At 47.4% G+C, this 24327-nt stretch overlaps 1 protein-coding gene across 1 annotated transcript in view; it reads left to right on the top strand.

Annotated features, from left to right (window-relative positions):
- Positions 1-20275, top strand: part of LOC106589038 (unconventional myosin-Ig) — an 84284-nt gene extending 64009 nt beyond the window's left edge. Inside the window, exon 22 of the mRNA XM_014178690.2 lies at positions 19314-20275. Coding sequence (XP_014034165.2) covers positions 19314-19476 — 163 coding nt within the window. The 3' untranslated portion in view covers positions 19477-20275. The remainder of the gene's footprint in view (positions 1-19313) is intronic.
- Positions 20276-24327: the final 4052 nt, after the last annotated feature.

Genomic DNA, 24327 nt, shown 5'->3' with positions numbered 1-24327 from the left:
ATAGTTGGCTAGGTAGAGGGCCTGTCTCTCATGGTGGAATAGTTGGCTAGATAGAGGGCCTGTCTCTCATGGTGGAATAGTTGGTTAGGTAGAGGGCCTGTCTCTCATGGTGGAATAGTTGGTTAGGTAGAGGGCCTGTCTCTCATGGTGGAATAGTTGGTTAGGTAGAGGGCCTGTCTCTCATGGTGGAATAGTTGGTTAGGTAGAGGGCCTGTCTCTCATGGTGGAATAGTTGGTTAGGTAGAGGGCCTGTCTCTCATGGTGGAATAGTTGGCTAGGTAGAGGGCCTGTCTCTCATGGTGGAATAGTTGGCTAGGTAGAGGGCCTGTCTCTCATGGTGGAATAGTTGGCTAGGTAGAGGGCCTGTCTCTCATGGTGGAATAGTTGGCTAGGTAGAGGGCCGGTCTCTCATGGTGGAATAGTTGGTTAGGTAGAGGGCCTGTCTCTCATGGTGGAATAGTTGGCTAGGTAGAGGGCCTGTCTCTCATGGTGGAATAGTTGGCTAGGTAGAGGGCCTGTCTCTCATGGTGGAATAGTTGGCTAGGTAGAGGGCCTGTCTCTCATGGTGGAATAGTTGGCTAGGTAGAGGGCCTGTCTCTCATGGTGGAATAGTTGGTTAGGTAGAGGGCCTGTCTCTCATGGTGGAATAGTTGGCTAGGTAGAGGGCCTGTCTCTCATGGTGGAATAGTTGGTTAGGTAGAGGGCCTTTCTCTCATGGTGGAATAGTTGGCTAGGTAGAGGGCCTGACCGGTCTCTCATGGTGGAACAGTTGGCTAGGTAGAGGGCCTGTCTCTCATGGTGGAATAGTTGGCTAGGTAGAGGGCCGGTCTCTCATGGTGGAATAGTTGGCTAGGTAGAGGGCCTGACCGGTCTCTCATGGTGGAATAGTTGGCTAGGTAGAGGGCCTGTCTCTCATGGTGGAATAGTTGGCTAGATAGAGGGCCTGTCTCTCATGGTGGAATAGTTGGCTAGATAGAGGGCCGGTCTCTCATGGTGGAATAGTTGGTTAGGTAGAGGGCCTGTCTCTCATGGTGGAATAGTTGGCTAGGTAGAGGGCCTGTCTCTCATGGTGGAATAGTTGGCTAGGTAGAGGGCCTGTCTCTCATGGTGGAATAGTTGGCTAGGTAGAGGGCCTGTCTCTCATGGTGGAATAGTTGGCTAGGTAGAGGGCCGGTCTCTCATGGTGGAATAGTTGGCTAGGTAGAGGGCCTGTCTCTCATGGTGGAATAGTTGGCTAGGTAGAGGGCCTGTCTCTCATGGTGGAATAGTTGGCTAGGTAGAGGGCCTGTCTCTCATGGTGGAATAGTTGGCTAGGTAGAGGGCCGGTCTCTCATGGTGGAATAGTTGGCTAGGTAGAGGGCCTGTCTCTCATGGTGGAATAGTTGGCTAGGTAGAGGGCCTGTCTCTCATGGTGGAATAGTTGGCTAGGTAGAGGGCCTGTCTCTCATGGTGGAATAGTTGGCTAGGTAGAGGGCCTGTCTCTCATGGTGGAATAGTTGGCTAGGTAGAGGGCCTGACCCGGTCTCTCATGGTGGAACAGTTGGCTAGGTAGAGGGCCTGTCTCTCATGGTGGAATAGTTGGCTAGGTAGAGGGCCGGTCTCTCATGGTGGAATAGTTGGCTAGGTAGAGGGCCTGACCGGTCTCTCATGGTGGAATAGTTGGCTAGGTAGAGGGCCTGTCTCTCATGGTGGAATAGTTGGATAGATAGAGGGCCTGTCTCTCATGGTGGAATAGTTGGCTAGATAGAGGGCCGGTCTCTCATGGTGGAATAGTTGGTTAGGTAGAGGGCCTGTCTCTCATGGTGGAATAGTTGGCTAGGTAGAGGGCCTGTCTCTCATGGTGGAATAGTTGGCTAGGTAGAGGGCCTGTCTCTCATGGTGGAATAGTTGGTTAGATAGAGGGCCTGTCTCTCATGGTGGAATAGTTGGTTAGGTAGAGGGCCTGTCTCTCATGGTGGAATAGTTGGCTAGGTAGAGGGCCTGTCTCTCATGGTGGAATAGTTGGCTAGGTAGAGGGCCTGTCTCTCATGGTGGAATAGTTGGCTAGGTAGAGGGCTTGTCTCTCATGGTGGAATAGTTGGCTAGGTAGAGGGCCTGTCTCTCATGGTGGAATAGTTGGCTAGATAGAGGGCCTGTCTCTCATGGTGGAATAGTTGGTTAAGTAGAGGGCCTGTCTCTCATGGTGGAATAGTTGGCTAGGTAGAGGGCCTGTCTCTCATGGTGGAATAGTTGGTTAGGTAGAGGGCCTGTCTCTCATGGTGGAATAGTTGGTTAGGTAGAGGGCCTGTCTCTCATGGTGGAATAGTTGGCTAGGTAGAGGGCCTGTCTCTCATGGTGGAATAGTTGGCTAGGTAGTGGGCCTGTCTCTCATGGTGGAATAGTTGGGTAGGTAGAGGGCCTGTCTCTCATGGTGGAATAGTTGGTTAGGTAGAGGGCCTGTCTCTCATGGTGGAATAGTTGGTTAGGTAGAGGGCCTTTCTCTCATGGTGGAATAGTTGGTTAGGTAGAGGCCCTGACCGGTCTCTCATGGTGGAATAGTTGGCTAGGTAGAGGGCCTGTCTCTCATGGTGGAATAGTTGGTTAGGTAGAGGGCCTGACTCTCATGGTGGAATAGTTGGTTAGGTAGAGGGCCTGACCGTTCTCTCATGGTGGAATAGTTGGTTAGGTAGAGGGCCGGTCTCTCATGGTGGAATAGTTGGCTAGGTAGAGGGCCTGACCGTTCTCTCATGGTGGAATAGTTGGCTAGGTAGAGGGCCTGTCTCTCATGGTGGAATAGTTGGTTAGGTAGAGGGCCTGTCTCTCATGGTGGAATAGTTGGTTAGGTAGAGGGCCTGTCTCTCATGGTGGAATAGTTGGTTAGGTAGAGGGCCTGTCTCTCATGGTGGAATAGTTGGTTAGGTAGAGGGCCTGTCTCTCATGGTGGAATAGTTGGCTAGGTAGAGGGCCTGTCTCTCATGGTGGAATAGTTGGCTAGGTAGAGGGCCTGTCTCTCATGGTGGAATAGTTGGCTAGGTAGAGGGCCTGTCTCTCATGGTGGGATAGTTGGCTAGGTAGAGCGGTCGACCGACTGACATATGCTGTTTGATCCCCTTCTGACGGCCAGTTATACCTGCCTGGATGAAGGGAGGGAGAGAGGGATGAGGGAGTGTGTGAAGGGAGGGAAAGAGGGACGAGGGAGTGTGTGAAGGGAGGGGGGAGTGATAGAGGGATGAGGGGAGCATGTGTAGAGAGGGATGAGGGAGAGTGGAGGGAGGGATGAGGGGAGTGTGAAGGGAGGGAGCGAGGGGAGGGATAGAGGGATGAGGGGAGCATGTGTAGAGAGGGATGAGGGAGAGTGGAGGGAGGGAGGGAGGGAGGGATGAGGGGAGTGTGAAGGGAGGGAGCGGAGGTGGGATAGAGGGATGAGGGGAGCATTTGTAGAGAGGGATGAGGGAGTGTGAAGGGAGGGAGAGAGGGATGAGGGAGTGTGAAGGGAGGAAGAGACGGATGAGGGAGTGTGAAGGGAGGGAGAGAGGGATGAGGGAAGAGAAAGGGATGAGGGGAGAGTGAATGTCAGTTTAGTGAGTTTTCATTCTTTGGGATGAGTTTGTTCTAATTTTTATCTTATTTAAACCATTCAACCACAAAGCAACATACTTGTATTTCTGGGGCACACTCTTTTAACACCCCATGGACACATTGCTATAAATAGCCCTGCCTGCCATGGTTTTCTTCACAGACAGATAGTGTTACAGCAGGTGCTATGGAGGTGCTATGGAGGTGCTATGAGGGAGATGCTGCTAGGTAGCTTTCTTTGCAATTTGTCACACAGAAAGCACTGTCTGGAATGCATACAGAGAAATTACAGGGAAATTACTCTGTTTTAGAGGAAGTGGCTGTAGTGCAGGCATTGTGGTGACTCAGTAAGGAACCCAGACAGCCGCTGAGCCCCCTGGTAGTGAGCTGAGTCTTCAGGACCTGGTCGTGTAGTCATCAGGCTGTTCTGGAGCCTGTTGTTGTTAATATTAGGAGTAGCAGTCATCACAGTTGCAGCCCAGATCCCATAAAATTATTCACAAAGCGTCTCGGAGTAGGAGTGTTGATCTAGGATCAGTTTTGCCATAATGAATAAGATTACATGGACAAGGGTTCCTGATCCTACTCTCTTGAATATGTGCCTTGATACTGTGAGCACCTCTAACAGGCAGCTAATTACTTGGAACCCATTGATGGTGTTGGGATGTTCTCATCTCTGTTACCCTGATATGACTAGATATGTGGTGACTCAGTAAGGAACCCAGACAGCCGCTGGGATATGTACTGTATGGTGAGGAATCATTGTCTGTCATGTTGTTTTCATAGGAAAAGGTGTATGGCAATGTGTGAATCAAATGAATATGATGTGTTCTCAAAACACAAGGTGTAGTTAGCCTGGTCCTGGGTCTGTTTGTGCTGTCTTGCCAACCGGGACCAGGCTACAGTGTTGACCCTGCTGTCACACCTACTCCCTTTCTCCAGCGCTTAACGTTGCTGGTCTACTAATCACCGGCCCTGGCAACCATCATTACACACACCTTGTCCCATATCGTTACACAGGCCTGGTCCCCATCGTTACACACACCTGGTCCCCATCATTACACACACCTTGTCCCATATCGTTACACAGGCCTGGTCCCCATCGTTACACACACCTGGTCCCCATCATTACACACACCTTGTCCCATATCGTTACACACACCTGGTCCCCCATCGTTACACACACCTGGTCCCCATCGTTACACACACCTGGTCCCCCATCGTTACACAGGCCTGGTCCCCATCGTTACACACACACCTGGAAACCATCATTACACACACCTCCTCCCATCGTTACACACACCTGGTCCCCCATCGTTACACACACCTGGTCCCCCATCGTTACACACACCTGGTCCCCCATCGTTACACACACCTGGTCCCCATCGTTACACACCCCTGGTCCCCCATCGTTACACAGGCCTGGTCCCCATCGTTACACACACCTGGTCCCCATCGTTACACACACCTGGTCCCCATCGTTACACACACCTGGTCCCCATCGTTACACACACCTGGTCCCCCATCGTTACACACACCTGGTCCCCCATCGTTACACACGCCTCCTCCCATCGTTACACACCTGGTCCCCCATCGTTACACAGGCCTGGTCCCCATCGTTACACACACCTGGTCCCCCATCGTTACACACACCTGGTCCCCCATCGTTACACAGGCCTGGTCCCCATCGTTACACACACCTGGTCCCCCATCGTTACACACGCCTCCTCCCATCGTTACACACACCTGGTCCTCCATCGTTATACAGGCCTGGTCCCCATTGTTACACACACCTGGTCCCCCATCGTTACACACACCTGGTCCCCATCGTTACACACACCTGGTCCCCATCGTTACACACACCTGGTCCCCATCGTTACACACACCTGGTCCCCCATCGTTACACAGGCCTGGTCCCCATCGTTACACACGCCTCCTCCCATCGTTACACACACCTGGTCCCCCATCGTTACACACGCCTCCTCCCATCGTTACACACACCTGGTCCCCATCGTTACACACACCTGGTCCCCATTGTTACACACACCTGGTCCCCATCGTTACACACACCTGGTCCCCATCGTTACACACACCTGGTCCCCCATCGTTACACAGGCCTGGTCCCCATCGTTACACACACCTGGTCCCCCATCGTTACACACGCCTCCTCCCATCGTTACACACACCTGGTCCCCCATCGTTACACAGGCCTGGTCCCCATCGTTACACACACCTGGTCCCCCATCGTTACACACACCTGGTCCCCCATCGTTACACAGGCCTGGTCCCCATCGTTACACACACCTGGTCCCCCATCGTTACACAGGCCTGGTCCCCATCGTTACACACACCTGGTCCCCATCGTTACACACACCTGGTCCCCATCGTTACACACACCTGGTCCCCATCGTTACACACACCTGGTCCCCCATCGTTACACAGGCCTGGTCCCCATCGTTACACACACCTGGTCCCCCATCGTTACACACGCCTCCTCCCATCGTTATACACACCTGGTCCCCCATCGTTACACAGGCCTGGTCCCCATCGTTACACACACCTGGTCCCCCATCGTTACACACGCCTGGTCCCCCATCGTTACACACACCTGGTCCCCATCGTTACACACACCTGGTCCCCATCGTTACACACACCTTGTCCCCATTATTATGCACACCTGGACTTCATCATCGCCTTGATAACCTTCCCTTTATTTAGCCCTCAGTAGCCTCAGTCATCAGGCAGTATTGGTTTGTTTTCATGTTCAGTGCGTGTCTCCAGTTTTTTTCCTTCCCATTTGCATCATTGTTATTAAACTCTTCTTCTGCACCTGCTTCCTGACTCCCTGTGTATACCTGACACCTGCAGAAAGCTTTTCCACCCTTCTGGACTTGTGTTAAATGATGTGTTACCTTGTCAGGTAAAGTTGTATTGGTTTGTTTCATATAAGACTTTGATTTCCATAGATGTTTTGTTTGACAGTGAAGTGAAGTAATATCTTACATTGTTGAAGAAAGGCTTGGTTTGGGCCAACAATGATGATATGTGACTGATCACCTCGATTCGGTCTTATGTAGCAAAATGTGTGTGTTTTTTTTTCATTGGATAAAAGTAGAGACTCAGAGATAGAAAATGCACTGCAGTTGAGGAACAATGGGAAAGTAATTCTGCTTTGAAAGTTGATAAACTTTTGAGAAAATGTCCCTTGAATATTTTTGGCACACCTACTTGAGGGCTTTGCTTTGTCTACACCCATTCAGCATTGTTCACACCCTCTTAAGCCTTACTCCCACCCATCTCTTTAAGGATTTACATGTGAGGCCATATGGTAAACAAATGCTATATCACATAAAATTTATGTTTATTTGTCACATGCACAGGATAAGGAAGGTGTAAACGGTACAGTTATAGTACTTGCATAGTAGCAATATCAAAAACAAAGTGTCCAGATAAAAATATTTGATAAATATTTGATTGTTATTAGATTACGGTTACCCAGACACTTATCTACATTGATGGGTCATGTGAAAGAAATCTTATAACCACCCCTCAGCCACATCTAGCTAAGTGGATGGGTCACTACTGTCTAGCCTCTTACATCTAGACGTTCCGCTAGCGGAACACCTGCTCCAATATCCAATGATGGGCGTGGCGCGAAATACAAACTCCTCGAAAATCCGAAAACTTAAATTTTTCAAACATATTACTATTTTACACCATTTTAAAGACAAGACTCTCCTTTATCTAACCACACTGTCCGATTTCAAAAAGGCTTTACAACGAAAGCAAAACATTAGATTATGTCAGGAGAGTACCCAGCCAGAAATAATCAGACACCCATTTTTCAAGCTAGCATATAATGTCACAAAAAACAAAACCACAGCTAAATGCAGCACTAACCTTTGATGATCTTCATCAGATGACACTCCTAGGACATTATGTTATACAATACATGCATGTTTTGTTCAATCAAGTTCATATTTATATCAAAAACCAGCTTTTTACATTAGCATGTGACGTTCAGAACTAGCATTCCCACCAAACACTTCCGGTGAATTTACTAAATTACTCACGATAAACGTTCACAAAAAACATAACAATTATTTTAAGAATTATAGATACCGAACTCCTTTATGCAATCGCTATGTCCGATTTTAAAATAGCTTTTCGGTGAAAGCACATTTTGCAATATTCTGAGTAGATAGCCCGGCCATCATGGCTAGCTATTTTGACACCCACCAAGTTTGGCACTCACCAAACTCAGATTTACTATAAGAAAAATTGGATTACCTTTGCTGTTCTTCGTCAGAATGCACTCCCAGGACTTCTACTTCAATAACAAATGTTGGTTTGGTTCCAAATAATCGATAGTTATATCCAAATAGCGGCGTTTTGTTGTGCGTTCAAGACACTATCCGAAGGGTAACAAAGGGTGACGCGCCCGACGCGTATCGTGACAAAAAATTTCAAAATATTCCATTACCGTACTTTGAAGCATGTCAAACGCTGTTTAAAATCAATTTTTATGCGATTTTTCTCGTAAAAAAGCGATAATATTCCGACCGGGAGTCGTTGTTTTCGTTCAAAGACTGAAAATGTAAACATGGAGTCGTCTCGTGCACGCGTGCCCCAGTCTCATTGTTCTCAGATCGACCACTTGCCAAATGCGCTACTGTTTTTCAGCCAGAGACAGCAGAGTCATCATTCAACGTTCTGGCGCCTTCTGAGAGCCTATGGGAGCATTAGAAAATGTCACGTTACAGCAGAGATCCCCTGTTTTGGATAGAAATGGCAAAGAAGGCCAAGAAATGGTCAGACAGGGTACTTCCTGTACAGAATCTTCTCAGGTTTTGGCCTGCCATTTGAGTTCTGTTATACTCACAGACACCATTCAAACAGTTTTAGAAACTTTGGAGTGTTTTCTATCCAAAGCTAATAATTATATGCATATTCTAGTTTCTGGGCAGGAGTAATAACCAGATTAAATCGGGTACGTTTTTTATCCGTCCGTGAAAATACTGCCCCCTATCCATAACAAGCTAGACATGTACACATGTTCATGAAATACAATAGATGGCTGTAATCACCCCCAGCCACATCTAGCTAAGTGGATGGGTCACTATTGTCTAGACATGTACACATGTTCATGAAATACAATAGATGGCCATAATCACCCCCCAGACACACCTGGCTAATTTGATGGGTCATGTAATAATCTGGCCGAAGTGCAGTCTATTGTTTAGACGTGTAGCTAGCTAGCTAAACAATGAACTGGCATAACCCCAACTCAACCTACTACCAATCTGCAGGTAGCTAAAGCTAACCAACTATGTTCAATGTTAACTAGCTAATATTAGGCTATCAGAGCAGCTCACAGATCACTGCACCGGTACATAGCTCATCTGTAAATAGCCCATCCAATCTACCTCATCCCCATACTGTATTTCTTTATTTATCTTGCTCCTTTGCACCCCAGTATCTCTACTTGCCATTCATCTTCTGCACATCCTACCATTCCACTGTTTAATTTCTATATTGTAATTACTTCGCCACCATGGCCTATGTATTGCCTTACCTCTCTTATCCCACCTCATTTGCACATGCTGTATATATATTTTTCTACTGTATTATTGATTGTATGTTTGTTTATTCCATGTGTAACTCTGTGTTGTATGTGTCGAACTGCTTTGCTTTATCTTTGCCAGGTCGCCGTTGTAAATGAGAACTTGTTCTCAACTAGCCTACCTGGTTAAATAAAGGTGAAATAAAAACTAGCAATGCAAATGGTTTTCTGATTCTAATAATATTACTACACAGATCATACACGTAATGTTAGCTAGCAAGCCAGAAACCTAACGTTTGCTAGCTAACAGTATGCTTTAATTTGCAATAAAATGACTTTCTGACAAGATTAGAAACTTATCTGGAAAATGTAGCTAGACTCTTACCCATATACATGGATGAACGGTTCACGGCAGACTGGAACCATTTAACTCAGTTTTGTTTGTAGCTACATCTTGTTTGGCCAGCTTCGTGTCAAGTCACTCCGGTTCACACTGACCGTGGCGTGTGCAAAAAGTAGCCAATAACTTTTTCCTACTGATCTGTCGATAGCGCCTGCTAAATCCAGGGCATCAACGTTGTTGAGAAAAGTAGCAATGCTTTTGTAGTTCTCAATGGCTAACCTTCAAACGTTCAAAAAAACAGTGTGGTAGAAAGGACTGTCAACACATACTGAACAGCTCACGTTTATAGACAGAAGCATGCAACATGGCAGAACAATCTAAACTCATCTCCTGGCATGTCCAGCCCATACATTATCTCAGCCAATCATGGCTAGTGGGAAGGTTCCTGTGTTTTTCCATGACTAAACCAACTAGGCTCGTAATTTAACAATTTTTATTTCTATTTATGGATGGAACACAAGTTTGTTATTAACACTTCTTCGGGATCGGTGTCCCTTCCACGAGACGGTTGAGCTAACATAGGCTAATGCAATTAGCATGAGGTTGTAAGTAACAAGAAACTTTCCCAGGACATATCTGATATTGGCAGAAAGCTTACATTCTTCTTAATCTAACTGCACTGTCCAGTAGCTATTACAGTGAAAGAATACCATGCTATTGTTTGAGGAGAGTGCATAATTTTGAACATGAAAAGTTATTAATAAACATATTAGGCCCATTTGGGCAGTCTTGATACAACATTTTTAACAGAAATGCACTGGTTTATTGGATCAGTCTAAAACTGCACATACACTGCTGCCATCTAGTGGACAAAATCTAAATTGCACCTGGGCTGGAATAATACATTATGGCCTTTCTCTTGCATTTCAAAGATGATTGTACAAAAAAATGTTTTTTTTTTCTTTGTATTATCTTTTACCAGATCTATTCTTTTATATTCTCCTACATTCCTTTCAAATTTCCACAAAGTTCAGTGTTTCCTTTCAAATGATACCAAGAATGTGCATATCCTTGCTTCAGGGCCTGAGCTACAGGCAGTTAGATTTGGGTATGTCATTTTAGGCAAAAATTGAAAAAACAAAAGGGGGGGTATCCTTAAGGCACATGAAAGTTCACATGTTCCAGAAGGCATTTCTGCAACAAACAAAAAAAACATTTTGATTAAAAATAAATAAAAAATATGTTGAAATTCTGCTCCTGTTATGTAGTGATGTGCGACATACGCCTAGTTTCCTGAAGCGAGTCATATATCCTAGACAACTCATGTAGACACACACACACACACACAACTAACCCTAACGCTGAACCACATAGAAAAAGTATTTTTCCTTATGGCGACTAACATAATATCCCCAGTTGGTTAAATGTTAGTTTACTACTAAGTATAGTTAAACACACACACACATAGACACACACACACACCCTCGCAGCACCATCACTAACACTGTAACATTGTGTGGCAGGAGCCAGAGCAGATACAAACACCCAGCCACAGCTCAGCACTAAATGGCCTCATAGTTCTCCATAATGGAGACAATAGAGGGATATGTTCACATCGGATTATCACACTCCAACAGCATAGAGGATATGACAGGGGAAATGAAGGGGCTGAGATAGAGACGTGGTCCTCAGGCCCCTCCAGGTCTCCGTCCAAAACAGCACCCTATTCCCTATAAAGTGGAGTATTTTTGACTAGAGCCCCCGTGGACCCTGATCAAAAGTACTGCAATAGGTATGGAATAGGCTGCCATTGGAGACGCAGCCCAGGAGGTGCTGCTGCGCCCCAGTTCTGTCGGCGGTCGATTCCACAAGGATGAATAATTGGGCTACAGCATTATGAGGTCTTCTTGGCAGATGGTGGAGCCGAGAACATCACCCTATTTATGAACCAGACCAAACCCCCTTTAGACCAGCGAGTGAAACCAGGTCGTAAACACCAGGTCTGCATCTCAAATGGAACCCCCTTATGCCTTCAGAAAGTATCCAGACACCTTGACTTTTTCCACATTTTGTTACGTTACGGCCTTATTCTAAAATTGATAAAGGAGTGTTTTTTCCTCATCATTCTAAACACAATACCCCATAATGACTAAGCAAAAACAGGTTGTTAGATTATTTTGCTAATTTATATAATTTTTTTAAAGGAAATATCACATAAGTATTCAGACCTTTTACTCAGTACTTTGTTGAAGCACCTTTGGCAGCGATTACAGTCTCGAGTCTTCTTGGGTATGAAGCTACAAGCTTGGCACACCTGTCTTTGGGGAGTTTCTCCCATTCTTCTCTGCAGATCCTCTCAAGCTCTGTCAGGTTCGATGGTGAGCGTTGCTGCACAGATATTTTCAGGTCTCTCCAGAAATGTTCGATTGGGGCCCCTCAAGGACATTCAGAGACTTGTCCCAAAACCACTCCTGCGTTGTCTTGGCTGTGTCCTTAGGGTCGTTGTCCTGCTGGAAAGGTGAACCTTTCCCCCAGCATGAAGTTCTGAGCGCTCTGGAGCAGGTTTTCATCAAGGATCTCTCTGTACTTTGCTCTGTTCATCTTTTGCCTCGATCCTGACTAGTCTCCCAGTCTCTGCTGCTGAAAAACATCCCTACAGCATGATGCTGCCACCACCATAATTGCAAAAATGTTTTCTAATGATCAATTTGCCTTTTAAAATGATAAACTTGGATTAGCTAACACAACGTGCCATTGGAACACAGGAGTGATGGTTGCTGATAATTGGCCTCTGTACACCTATGTAGATATTCCATTAAAAAAATCTGCCGTTTCCAGCTACAATAGTCATTTACAACGCCTGTTAAGGACAGACGTTCTGCTAGCGGAACCCCTAGCCAACAGCCAACGGCATCGCACGGCGCGAAATACAAAACCAACTAAAATACCACAACTCAATTTTCTCAAACAATCAACTATTTTACACCATTTTAAAGATAAGACTCTCGTTAATCTAACCACATTGTCCGATTTCAAAAAGGCTTTACAGCGAAAGCAAAACATTAGATTATGTTAGGAGAGTACATAGACACAAATAATCACACAGCCATTTTCCAAGCAAGCATATATGTCACATAAACCCAAACCACAGCTAAATGCAGCACTAACCTTTGATGATCTTCATCAGATGACACTCCTAGGACATTATGTTATACAATACATGCATGTTTTGTTCAATCAAGTTCATATTTATATAGAAAAACAGCTTTTTACATTAGCATGTGATGTTCAGAACTAGCATACCCACCGAAAACTTCCGGTGAATTTACTAAATTACTCATGATAAATGTTCACAAAAAACATAACAATTATTTTAAGAATTATAGATACAGAACTCCTTTATGCAATCGCCATGTCTGATTTTATAATAGCTTTTCGGCGAAAGCACATTTTGCAATATTCTGAGTAGATAGCTCGGCCATCACAGGCTAGCTAATTTGACACCCACCAAGTTTGGTGCTCAGTAAACTAAGAATTACTATTAGAAAAATTGGATTACCTTTGCTGTTCTTCGTCAGAATGCACTCCCAGGACTTCTACTTCAACGACAAATGTTGTTTTGGTTCCAAATAATCCATAGTTATATTCAAATAGCTCCGTTTTGTTCGTGCGTTCAGGTCACTATCCAAAGGGTGATGCGCATTTTGTGACAACAACAATCAAAATATTCCATTACCGTACTTAGAAGCATGTCAAACGCTGTTTAAAATCATTTTTTATGCTATTTTTCTCATAAAATAGCGATAATATTCCAACCGGGCGACGTTGTATTCATTCAAAGGCTAAAAGAAAAAAATGTAGTAGTCTCGTGGACGCGCATCTCCAGTGTCACTGTTCCCAGGCTGACCACTCACAAATTCTCCTGCTGTTCTTCGCCCAGAGACTGCAGACACCCCATTACACTTTCTGGCACCTTCTGAGAGCCAATGGAAGCCTTAGAAAATGTCACGTTACAGCACAGATGCTGTATTTTCGATAGAGATGCTACAGAAGGACAACAAATTGTCAGAGAAGGCACTTCCTGTATGGAATCTTCTCAGGTTTTGGCCTGCCATATGAGTTCTGTTATACTCACAGACACCATTCAAACAGTTTTAGAAACTTTAGAGTGTTTTCTATCCACATCTACTAATTATATGCATATTCTAGTTTCTGGGCAGGAGTAGTAACCAGATTAAATCGGGTATGTTTTTTAACCGGCCGTGAGAATACTGCCCCCTATCCCAAACAGGTTTTAACAATGTCTACACTGTATTTCTGATTCATTTGATGTTATTTTAATGGACAAAAAAATAGCTTTTCTTTCAAAAACAAGGACATTTCTAAGTTACTCAACTTTTGTGTGTGTGTGTGTGTGTGTGTGTGTGTGTGTGTGTGTGTGTGTGTGTGTGTGTGTGTGTGTGTGTGTGTGTGTGTGTGTGTGTGTGTGTGTGTGTGTGTGTGTGTGTGTGTGTGTGTGTGTGTGTGTATATATACAGTTGAAGTCGGAAGTTTACATACACCTTAGCCAAATACATTTAAACTCAGTTTTTCACACTTCCTGACATTTAATCCTAGACATTTTCCCTGTCTAAGGTCAATTAGGATCACCACTTTATTTTAAGAATGTGAAATGTCAGAATAATAGTAGAGAGAATGATTTATTTCAGCTTTTACTTCTTTCATCACATTCCCAGTGGGTCAGAAGTTTATATATACTCAATTAGTATTTGGTAGCATTGCCTTTAAATTGTTTAACTTGGGTCAAACGTTTTGGGTAGCCTTCCACAAGCTTCCCACAATAAGTTGGGTGAATTTTGGCCCATTCCTCCTGACAGAGCTGGTGTAACTGAATCAGGACTGTAGGCCTCCTTGCTCGGACACGCTTTTTCAGTTCTGCCCACACATTTTCTATAGGATTGAGGTCAGGGCTTTGTGATGGCCACTCCAATACCTTGACTGTTGTCCTTAAGCCATTAAGCCATTTTGCCACATCTTTGGAAGTATGCTTGGGGTCATTGTCCATTTGGAAGACCCATTTGCGACCAAGCTTTAACTTCCTGACTGATGTCTTGAGATGTTGCTTCAATATATGCACATAATTTTCTTACCTCATGATGCCATCTATTTTGTGAAGTGCACCAGTCCCTCCTGCAGCAAAGCACCCCCACAATATGATGCTGCCGTCCCCGTGCTTTACGGTTGGGATGATGTTCTTCGGCTTGCAAGCATCCCCCTTTTTCCTCCAAACATAACGATGGTCATTATGGCCAAACAGTTCTATTTTTGTTTCATCAGACATTTCTCCAAAAAGTACAATCTTTGTCCCTATGTGCAAATTGTAGTCTGGCTTTTTTATGGCAGTTTTGGAGCAGTGGCTTCTTCCTTGCTGAGCGGCCTTTCAGGTTATGTCGATTATAGGACTCGTTTTACTATGGATATTGATAAGTTTGAACCTGTTTCCTCCAGCATCCTCACAAGGTCCTTTGCTGTTGTTCTGGGATTGATTTGCACTTTTAGCACCAAAGTATGTTCATCTCTAGGAGACAGAATGCGTCTCCTTTCTGAGGTTGTATGACGGCTGCGTGGTCCCATGGTGTTTATACTTGCGTACTATTGTTTTTACAGATGAACTTGCCTAAACTATAGTTTGTTAACAAGAAATTTGTGGAGTGGTTGAAAAATGAGTTTTAATGACTCCAACCAAAGTGTATGTAAACTTCCCACTTCAACTCTATATATTTATATATATATATAATTGTTTCGTTTTTTTTGGGGGGGGGGGGCGGGGACATAAAATACTGAAATACACCAGCAAATCAGCTCCAAGTGATTTTAATTTTGGAATTCTGTTCCAAGATATTCCCACGTGATCGTATTCAAATGTAAGGAAGTTTTGAAATGATTATGTTTTAGTCAAATATTATATCTGTTTGGGGTTCTTCCGTTCAATTTGCGCTCTACAAATTATTAGTAATTATGTTCCGGACCCCTGACCCCCCCCCCCGGCCTATTCCCTCAACTTATTGTAGTTCTGTGGCCCAGCTATATTAGTCAAATCCCCCTGTCATAGCCCGGAGCATAGTGTGAAGTTGAAACAGAATTCCCCTGGTGGGCTTACACCAGGCAGCTTCCTCTGGGCAGGTGGTCAATAAATATGTCCTTGCTCCTTAGATCAGTATCGCATGTGATTCATCAAAACCCAGGGATGCTGGGAGGTCAGTGGGTTTGAGGGCCGCAGGGTCATCTGTGTGTGGCTCTGGGAGGGGGACTGATAGTGAATAAAGGGGTGTGAGGGGGAGGATGAGGGGTGAGGAATGGGGAAGTAGAGGGGGAGGAAGAGGGAGTAAAAGAGGTTTGAGTGACTTTGGGGACTGTCGCCCCCCCCCCATCTTTCCCGTCTCTTCCATTTCTCTTCCTCCTGTCGTCCCTCTCTTCCCGGGACAACTGTCAGCTTAGGGATAGGGTGTGTAACAGAGGAGCTTCAGTACAGCACACAAGCACAGGGTCGGATACAGTAACAACACAAGCACAGGGTCAGATACAGTAACAACACAAGCACTGGGTCGGATACAGTAACAACACAAGCACAGGGTCGGATACAGTAACAACACAAGCACTGGGTCGGATACAGTAACAACACAAGCCCTGTATACAGCACAAGCATAAACACACACACACACACACACACCTTTCTGCAATATGATTAAGTGGTATCATCAATTCATACTGAGAAAAATGCAAATACTGCACTTACAAACCATTTTTACACAATGGGTGTGTGACAGAGGCTGGTAGTTCTCCAGGATAGAGGAGAGGCTGGTAGTCCAGGATAGAGGACAGGCTGGTAGTCCTCCAGGATAGAGGAGAGGCTCGCAGTCCTCCAGGATAGAGGAGAGGCTGGCAGTCCTCCAGGATAGAGGAGAGGCTGGCAGTCCTCCAGGATAGAGGAGAGGCTGGCAGTCCTCCAGGATAGAGGAGAGGCTGGTAGTCCTCCAGGATAGAGGAGAGGCTGGTAGTCCTCCAGGATAGAGGAGAGGATGGTAGTCCTCCAGGATAGAGGAGAGGCTGGTAGTCCTCCAGGATAGAGGAGAGGATGGTAGTCCTCCAGGATAGAGGAGAGGCTGGTAGTCCTCCAGGATAGAGGAGAGGCTGGTAGTCCTCCAGGATAGAGGAGAGGATGGAAGTCTCCAGGATAGAGGAGAGGCTGGTAGGCTCCAGGATAGAGGAGAGGCTGGCAGTCCTCCAGGATAGAGGCTGGTAGTCCTCCAGGATAGAGGAGAGGATGGTAGTCCTCCAGGATAGAGGAGAGGCTGGTAGTCCTCCAGGATAGAGGAGAGGATGGTAGTCCTCCATGATAGAGGAGAGGATGGTAGTCCTCCAGGATAGAGGAGAGGCTGGTAGTCCTCCAGGATAGAGGAGAGGCTGGTAGTCCTCCAGGATAGAGGAGAGGCTGGCAGTCCTCCAGGATAGAGGAGAGGCTGGCAGTCCTCCAGGATAGAGGAGAGACTGGCAGTCCTCCAGGATAGAGGAGAGACTGGTAGTCCACCAGGATAGAGGAGTGGATGGTAGTCCTCCAGGATAGAGGAGAGGATGGTAGTCCTCCAGGATAGAGGAGAGGCTGGTAGTCCTCCAGGAGAGAGGAGAGACTGGTAGTCCACCAGGATAGAGGATAGGCTGGCAGCCCTCCAGGATAGAGGAGAGGCTGGTAGTCCTCCAGGATAGAGGAGAGGCTGGTAGTCCTCCAGGATAGAGGAGAGGATGGTAGTCTCCAGGGTAGAGGAGAGGCTGGCAGTCCTCCAGGATAGAGGAGAGGCTGGCAGTCCTCCAGGATAGAGGAGAGGCTGGCAGTCCTCCAGGATAGAGGAGAGACTGGTAGTCCTCCAGGATAGAGACGGGTAGTCCTCCAGGATAGAGGAGCGGATGGTAGTCCAGGATAGAGGAGAGGCTGGTAGTCCTCCAGGATAGAGGAGAGGCTGGCAGTCCTCCAGGATGGAGGAGAGGCTGGCAGTCCTCCAGGATAGAGGAGAGGCTGGTAGTCCTCCAGGATAGAGGAGAGGATGTTAGTCCTCCAGGATAGAGGAGAGACTGGTAGTCCTCCAGGATAGAGGAGAGGCTGGTAGTCCTCCAGGATAGAGGAGAGGCTGGTAGTCCTCCAGGATAGAGGAGAGGCTGGCAGTCCTCCAGGATAGAGGAGAGGCTGGCAGTCCTCCAGGATAGAGGAGAGGCTGGCAGTCCTCCAGGATAGAGGAGAGGCTGGCAGTCCTCCAGGATAGAGGAGAGACTGGCAGTCCTCCAGGATAGAGGAGAGACTGGTAGTCCACCAGGATAGAGGAGAGGATGGTAGTCCTCCAGGATAGAGGAGAGGATGGTAGTCCTCCAGGATAGAGGAGAGGATGGTAGTCTCCAGGATAGAGGAGAGGCTGGTAGTCTCCAGGATAGAGGAGAGGCTGGCAGTCCTCCAGGATAGAGGCTGGTAGTCCTCCAGGATAGAGGAGAGGATGGTAGTCCTCCAGGATAGAGGAGAGGCTGGTAGTCCTCCAGGATAGAGGAGAGGATGGTAGTCCTCCAGGATAGAGGAGAGGATGGTAGTCCTCCAGGATAGAGGAGAGGCTGGTAGTCCTCCAGGATAGAGGAGAGGCTGGTAGTCCTCCAGGATAGAGGAGAGGATGGTAGTCCTCTAGGATAGAGGAGAGGCTGGTAGTCCTCCAGGATAGAGGAGAGGCTGGTAGTCCTCCAGGATAGAGGAGAGGCTGGCAGTCCTCCAGGATAGAGGAGAGGATGGCAGTCCTCCAGGATAGAGGAGAGGCTGGCAGTCCTCCAGGATAGAGGAGAGACTGGCAGTCCTCCAGGATAGAGGAGAGACTGGTAGTCCACCAGGATAGAGGAGAGGATGGTAGTCCTCCAGGATAGAGGAGAGGATGGTAGTCCTCCAGGATAGAGGAGAGGCTGGTAGTCCTCCTGGATAGAGGAGAGACTGGTAGTCCTCCAGGATAGAGGAGAGGCTAGTAGTCCTCCAGGATAGAGGAGAGGCTGGTAGTCCTCCAGGATAGAGGCTGGTAGTCCTCCAGGATAGAGGAGAGGATGGTAGTCCTCCAGGATGGTAGTCCTCTGAGAGGCTAAGATATAGTTATTAAAACAGAATAGTAAACTGGGTGGTTCGGGCCCTGAATGCTGATTGGCTGACAGCTGTGGTGTGTCAGACGGTATACCACGGGTTTGACAAATATTTATTTTTACTGTTCTAATTTCATTGGTAACCAGTTTATAATATCAATAAGGCACCTCGGGAGTTTGTGGTATATGACCAATATATCACTCTGCGTTGCGTCGTGTCTAGGAACAGCCCTTAGCCGTGCTATATTGGCCATATACCACACCCCCGAGGTGCCTTATTGCTTAAGTAGATAAGGGGTATAATTACCTTGTATTACAATTGGAAAGACTCTCTGTGCTGTATTGACTGTCCTTTACTGGCATACCAATCACAACATGTCATATAGAGATGGAAAGGGGTAGTATGTAACCTTGTTACAAATAGTAATACTGTTTGCAATACGCTGACTTTGCGATGTCTACCCTGTATTTCTGATCAATTTGATGTAATTTTAAATGGACACATTTAAAAAAAAAAAATACATCTTTCAAAACAAGGACATTTCTAAGTGACCCCAAACTTTTGAATGGTAATGTATGTTATTTTGCTTTATATCTAAACAAGGGACTGTGGTGTACTCCTGCATGAAGCGTTTGTCATTGAATTATCAGTACGTTAACAGGCTGTGTTTGTGTGTGTGTTTGTTTGTGTTTCAGTGTGAGGAACACCCCTCTCCCAGTGAAGGTTTGCTGTTCGGCCGTCCAGCTGCACATGCGGGGTAAGCCCAAGAGCGTAACCGTGGAGACCAAGGCCGGCCAGGCCATTGCAGACTTCAGGAAGAGCCGCGACGGTTTCACCCTCCTGATCCCATCCAACTGAGACAGTCACCACTAGCTCCCCCAGCCAATTACAAATCTGGACCTGGAAGCCAGTTCCACCGCGTATTTACATTCTTCCTCTCTAATATAGGACTGATTTAGACCTGGGACACCAGGTGGTGCAATTCATTATCAGGTAGAACAGAAAAACCAGCAGTCCTCCAGACCTCCAGGCTCTGATTTGAATAGACCTGGTTTATCCTCTGGACTGTATCAAAGGGCTACAGTAGAGGGAGAGTGACTCCTCAACCCATTTCGCCACCCATGCAGTACACATATGTCCCGTCCTGACCAGCAGAGGGCGTAATTGTGTTAGTCTTGGTCAGGATGTGGCAGGGGGTTTGTGTTTGTTAAATGTTGTGTGGGTGATTGGACTCCCAATTGAAGGCAGGTGTGTTGAGTTGCCTTTGATTGGGAGTCCTATATAGGAGTGTGTGTTTTTCTTTGGGGTTGTGGGTAGTTGTTTGTGAGCACTGCGTTTGTGAGCCTGCTACACTGTTGCCGTCGTGAGTATTTGTTTATTGTTTTGCCTGTGGATGCTTTACTTAAGTTTATTTAAAGAAACTATGAGTATCTCCATTCCCGCTGCGCCTTGGTCCATTCTTGAAGACAACTGTGACAGAACTATCCACCACCAAGGGACCAAGCAGCGGACGAACGAGGAGGAAGGATGGACATGGGCAGAGTTAAGGATGAGCGTTTCCAGGGCTATGGAAGAGTTAAGTAAACTCGAGAGGCAGCCCCAATAATTTTTTTGGGGGGCGGGCACAAGGGCAGTTTTGCGGCGCAGGAATGGAGCCCCAGGCCAGCTCCCCGCACTAGCCCTGAGGTGCGTGTCTCCAGGCTGGCACGTCCAGTACCAGCCCCACGCATCAGGCATCTAGTGTGTCAGCCCAGCCTCGCCAGTCAGGAGCCGCCAGAGCTGCCAGCCAGTCAGGAGTCGCCAGAGCTGCCCGCCAGTCAGGATTTGCTAGAGCTGCCCGCCAGTCAGGAGTCGCCAGAGCCGCCCGCCAGTCAGGAGTCGCCAGAGCCGCCCGCCAGTCAGGAGCTGCCAGAGTGGCCCATCTGCCCGGGTCTGCCAGAGTGGCCCGACTGCCCGGGTCTGCCAGAGTGGCCCGACTGCCCGGGTCTGCCAGAATGGCCCGACTGCCCGGGTCTGCCAGAGTGGCCCGACTGCCCTCCGGGTCTGCCAGAGTGGCCCGACTGCCCTCCGGGTCTGCCAGAGTGGCCCGACTGCCCTCCGGGTCTGCCAGAGTGGCCCGACTGTCCTCCGGGTCTGCCAGAGTGGCCCGACTGTCCTCCGGGTCTGCCAGAGTGGCCCGACTGTCCTCCGGGTCTGCCAGAGTGGCCCGACTGTCCTCCGGGTCTGCCAGAGTGGCCCGACTGTCCTCCGGGTCTGCCAGAGTGGCTCGACTGTCCTCCGGGTCTGCCAGAGTGGCCCGACTGTCCTCCGGCCCAGCCCGAGTGGCCCGCCTGTCCTCCGGCCCAGCCAGAGTGGTCCGTTAGCCCGGCGCAGCTATCGGCGCCACCGAAGTGGGCGACGCCGAAGGTGGAGCGAGGTCCACGTCCTGCACCTGAGCCACCTCCAGGATAGGTGGGTTGGGGAGGGAGGGTGTAGCACAGTGCCGTCGGTGACGGCAGCCACCCTCCCTTCCCTCCCTTATTGTTTAGGGGTTATTGTTTATTGGTTTTGTTGGGGTATTGGGGATTTTTTTGTGTTTTCTTTTTTTTAGGTGCATTCCGGGGTCTGCACCTTGAGGGGGGGTACTGTCACGTCCTGACCAACAGAGGGCGTAATTGTGTTAGTCTTGGTCAGGATGTGGCAGGGGGTTTGTGTTTGTTAAATGTTGTGTGGGGGATTGGACTCCCAATTGAAGGCAGGTGTGTTGAGTTGCCTTTGATTGGGAGTCCTATATAGGAGTGTGTGTTTTTCTTTGGGGTTGTGGGTAGTTGTTTGTGAGCACTGCGTTTGTGAGCCTGCTACACTGTTGCCGTCGTGAGTATTTGTTTATTGTTTTGCCTGTGGATGCTTTACTTAAGTTTATTAAAAGAAACTATGAGTATCCACATTCCCGCTGCGCCTTGGTCCATTCTTGACGACGGTTGTTACAACATATTCTTCAAAAGATGGTCCCCCATCTAATGTCTGTGGTTCAGGCCAGAGATGGTCACCCCTCTAATGTCTGTGGTTCAGGCCAGAGATGGTCACCCCTCTAATGTCTGTGGTTCAGACCAGAGATGGTCACCCCTCTAATATCTGTGGTTCAGACCAGAGATGGTCACCCCTCTAATGTCTGTGGTTCAGGCCAGAGATGGTCCCCCCTCTAATGTCTGTGGTTCAGACCAGAGATGGTCACCCCTCTAATATATGTGGTTCAGGCCAGAGATGGTCACCCCTCTAATGTCTGTGGTTCAGACCAGAGATGGTCACCCCTCTAATATCTGTGGTTCAGGCCAGAGATGGTCACCCCTCTAATGTCTGTGGTTCAGACCAGAGATGGTCCCCCCTCTAATGTCTGTGGTTCAGGCCAGAGATGGTCCCCCCTCTAATGTCTGTGGTTCAGGCCAGAGATGGTCCCCCCTCTAATATCTGTGGTTCAGGCCAGAGATGGTCACCCCTCTAATGTCTGTGGTTCAGACCAGAGATGGTCACCCCTCTAATGTCTGTGATTCAGAACAGAGATGGTCACCCCTATAATGTCTGTGGTTCAGACCAGAGATTGTCACCCCTCTAATGTCTGTGGTTCAGACCAGAGATGGTCACCCCTCTAATGTCTGTGGTTCAGACCAGAGATGGTCACCCCTCTAATGTCTGTGGTTCAGACCAGAGATGGTCACCCCTCTAATGTCTGTGGTTCAGGCCAGAGATGGTCACCCCTCTAATGTCTGTGGTTCAGACCAGAGATGGTCCCCCTCTAATGTCTGTGGTTCAGACCAGAGATGGTCACCCCTCTAATGTCTGTGGTTCAGACCAGAGATGGTCACCCCTCTAATGTCTGTGGTTCAGACCAGAGATGGTCACCCCTCTAATGTCTGTGGTTCAGACCAGAGATGGTCACCCCTCTAATGTCTGTGGTTCAGGCCAGAGATGGTCACCCCTCTAATGTCTGTGGTTCAGGCCAGAGATGGTCACCCCTCTAATATCTGTGGTTCAGGCCAGAGATGGTCACCCCTCTAATGTCTGTGGTTCAGGCCAGAGATGGTCACCCCTCTAATGTCTGTGGTTCAGACCAGAGATGGTCACCCCTCTAATGTCTGTGGTTCAGGCCAGAGATGGTCACCCCTCTAATATCTGTGGTTCAGGCCAGAGATGGTCACCCCTCTAATGTCTGTGGTTCAGACCAGAGATTGTCACCCCTCTAATGTCTGTGGTTCAGACCAGAGATGGTCACCCCTCTAATGTCTGTGGTTCAGACCAGAGATCGTCACCCCTCTAATGTCTGTGGTTCAGGCCAGAGATGGTCACCCCTCTAATGTCTGTGGTTCAGACCAGAGATGGTCACCCCTCTAATGTCTGTGGTTCAGACCAGAGATGGTCACCCCTCTAATGTCTGTGGTTCAGACCAGAGATGGTCACCCCTCTAATGTCTGTGGTTCAGACCAGAGATGGTCACCCCTCTAATGTCTGTGGTTCAGACCAGAGATGGTCACCCCTCTAATGTCTGTGGTTCAGACCAGAGATGGTCCCCATCTAATGTCTGTGGTTCAGGCCAGAGATGGTCACCCCTCTAATGTCTGTGGTTCAGACCAGAGATGGTCACCCCTCTAATGTCTGTGGTTCAGACCAGAGATTGTCACCCCTCTAATGTCTGTGGTTCAGACCAGAGATGGTCACCCCTCTAATGTCTGTGGTTCAGACCAGAGATCGTCACCCCTCTAATGTCTGTGGTTCAGGCCAGAGATGGTCACCCCTCTAATGTCTGTGGTTCAGACCAGAGATGGTCACCCCTCTAATGTCTGTGGTTCAGACCAGAGATGGTCACCCCTCTAATGTCTGTGGTTCAGACCAGAGATGGTCACCCCTCTAATGTCTGTGGTTCAGACCAGAGATGGTCACCCCTCTAATGTCTGTGGTTCAGACCAGAGATGTTGGTATCGTCTGCTGTTATTTCAGGTTCTTGGAATGTTATCTTATTGGATGAAGCCCAATTCACTTTTTACGGCAGCAAAGCTAAGGCAAAAAGGCTTAGGATTTCTCATTGGCAGTTTGTTGTTTTATTGTATTATACGGTATATGATGCTTACAGGTATAACCTTTTCCAAGGATGAAACAAAGACATATAGCCGAGAGTCTGAAATACAACCAAGAGTAGCAATTTTTCATATAGATCATTTAGACTAATTTATCTTAGCTAGTGTGTTTTTATAGCTAGTGTGTTTTTATACTGAGATGACAGCTATTTTACTGCCTTTGACTATTGGTGCATTATCTCACCACGCTGCCTTGAAAGGACACGATATTCATATCACGACAATGAAAAAATTAAGAAGTAATTTATTAAAATGTATTTTATCTCAGTATGGTGGCCGTGTTTATTCTACCAGAGTATATTACAATGTTAAACAATAACGCCCGAGGAGGTATACGGTCTGATATACCATAGCTGTCAGCCAATCAGCATTCAGGGCTCGAACCACCCAGTTTATAATATATTTTATATAATGGCCCAATTTTCCAGAGATTAAGTCCAATGAGAATGATTTGTCCCAGGACCAGGCCTAATCTGGGTCAGAGATACCAGCCCTATATAGTGTAATGTAACTGAGCATATCCTGCTCAATACCACTCTCTCTCTCTTCTCTCTCTACCTTTCAATTCAAGGGCTTTATTGTCATGGGAAACGTATGTTTA

This window comes from Salmo salar, chromosome ssa27, assembly GCF_905237065.1.
Source record: "Salmo salar chromosome ssa27, Ssal_v3.1, whole genome shotgun sequence".
Classification (NCBI taxonomy): Eukaryota; Metazoa; Chordata; class Actinopteri; order Salmoniformes; family Salmonidae; genus Salmo; species Salmo salar.
This window is presented reverse-complemented; position numbering and strand designations above follow the sequence as displayed.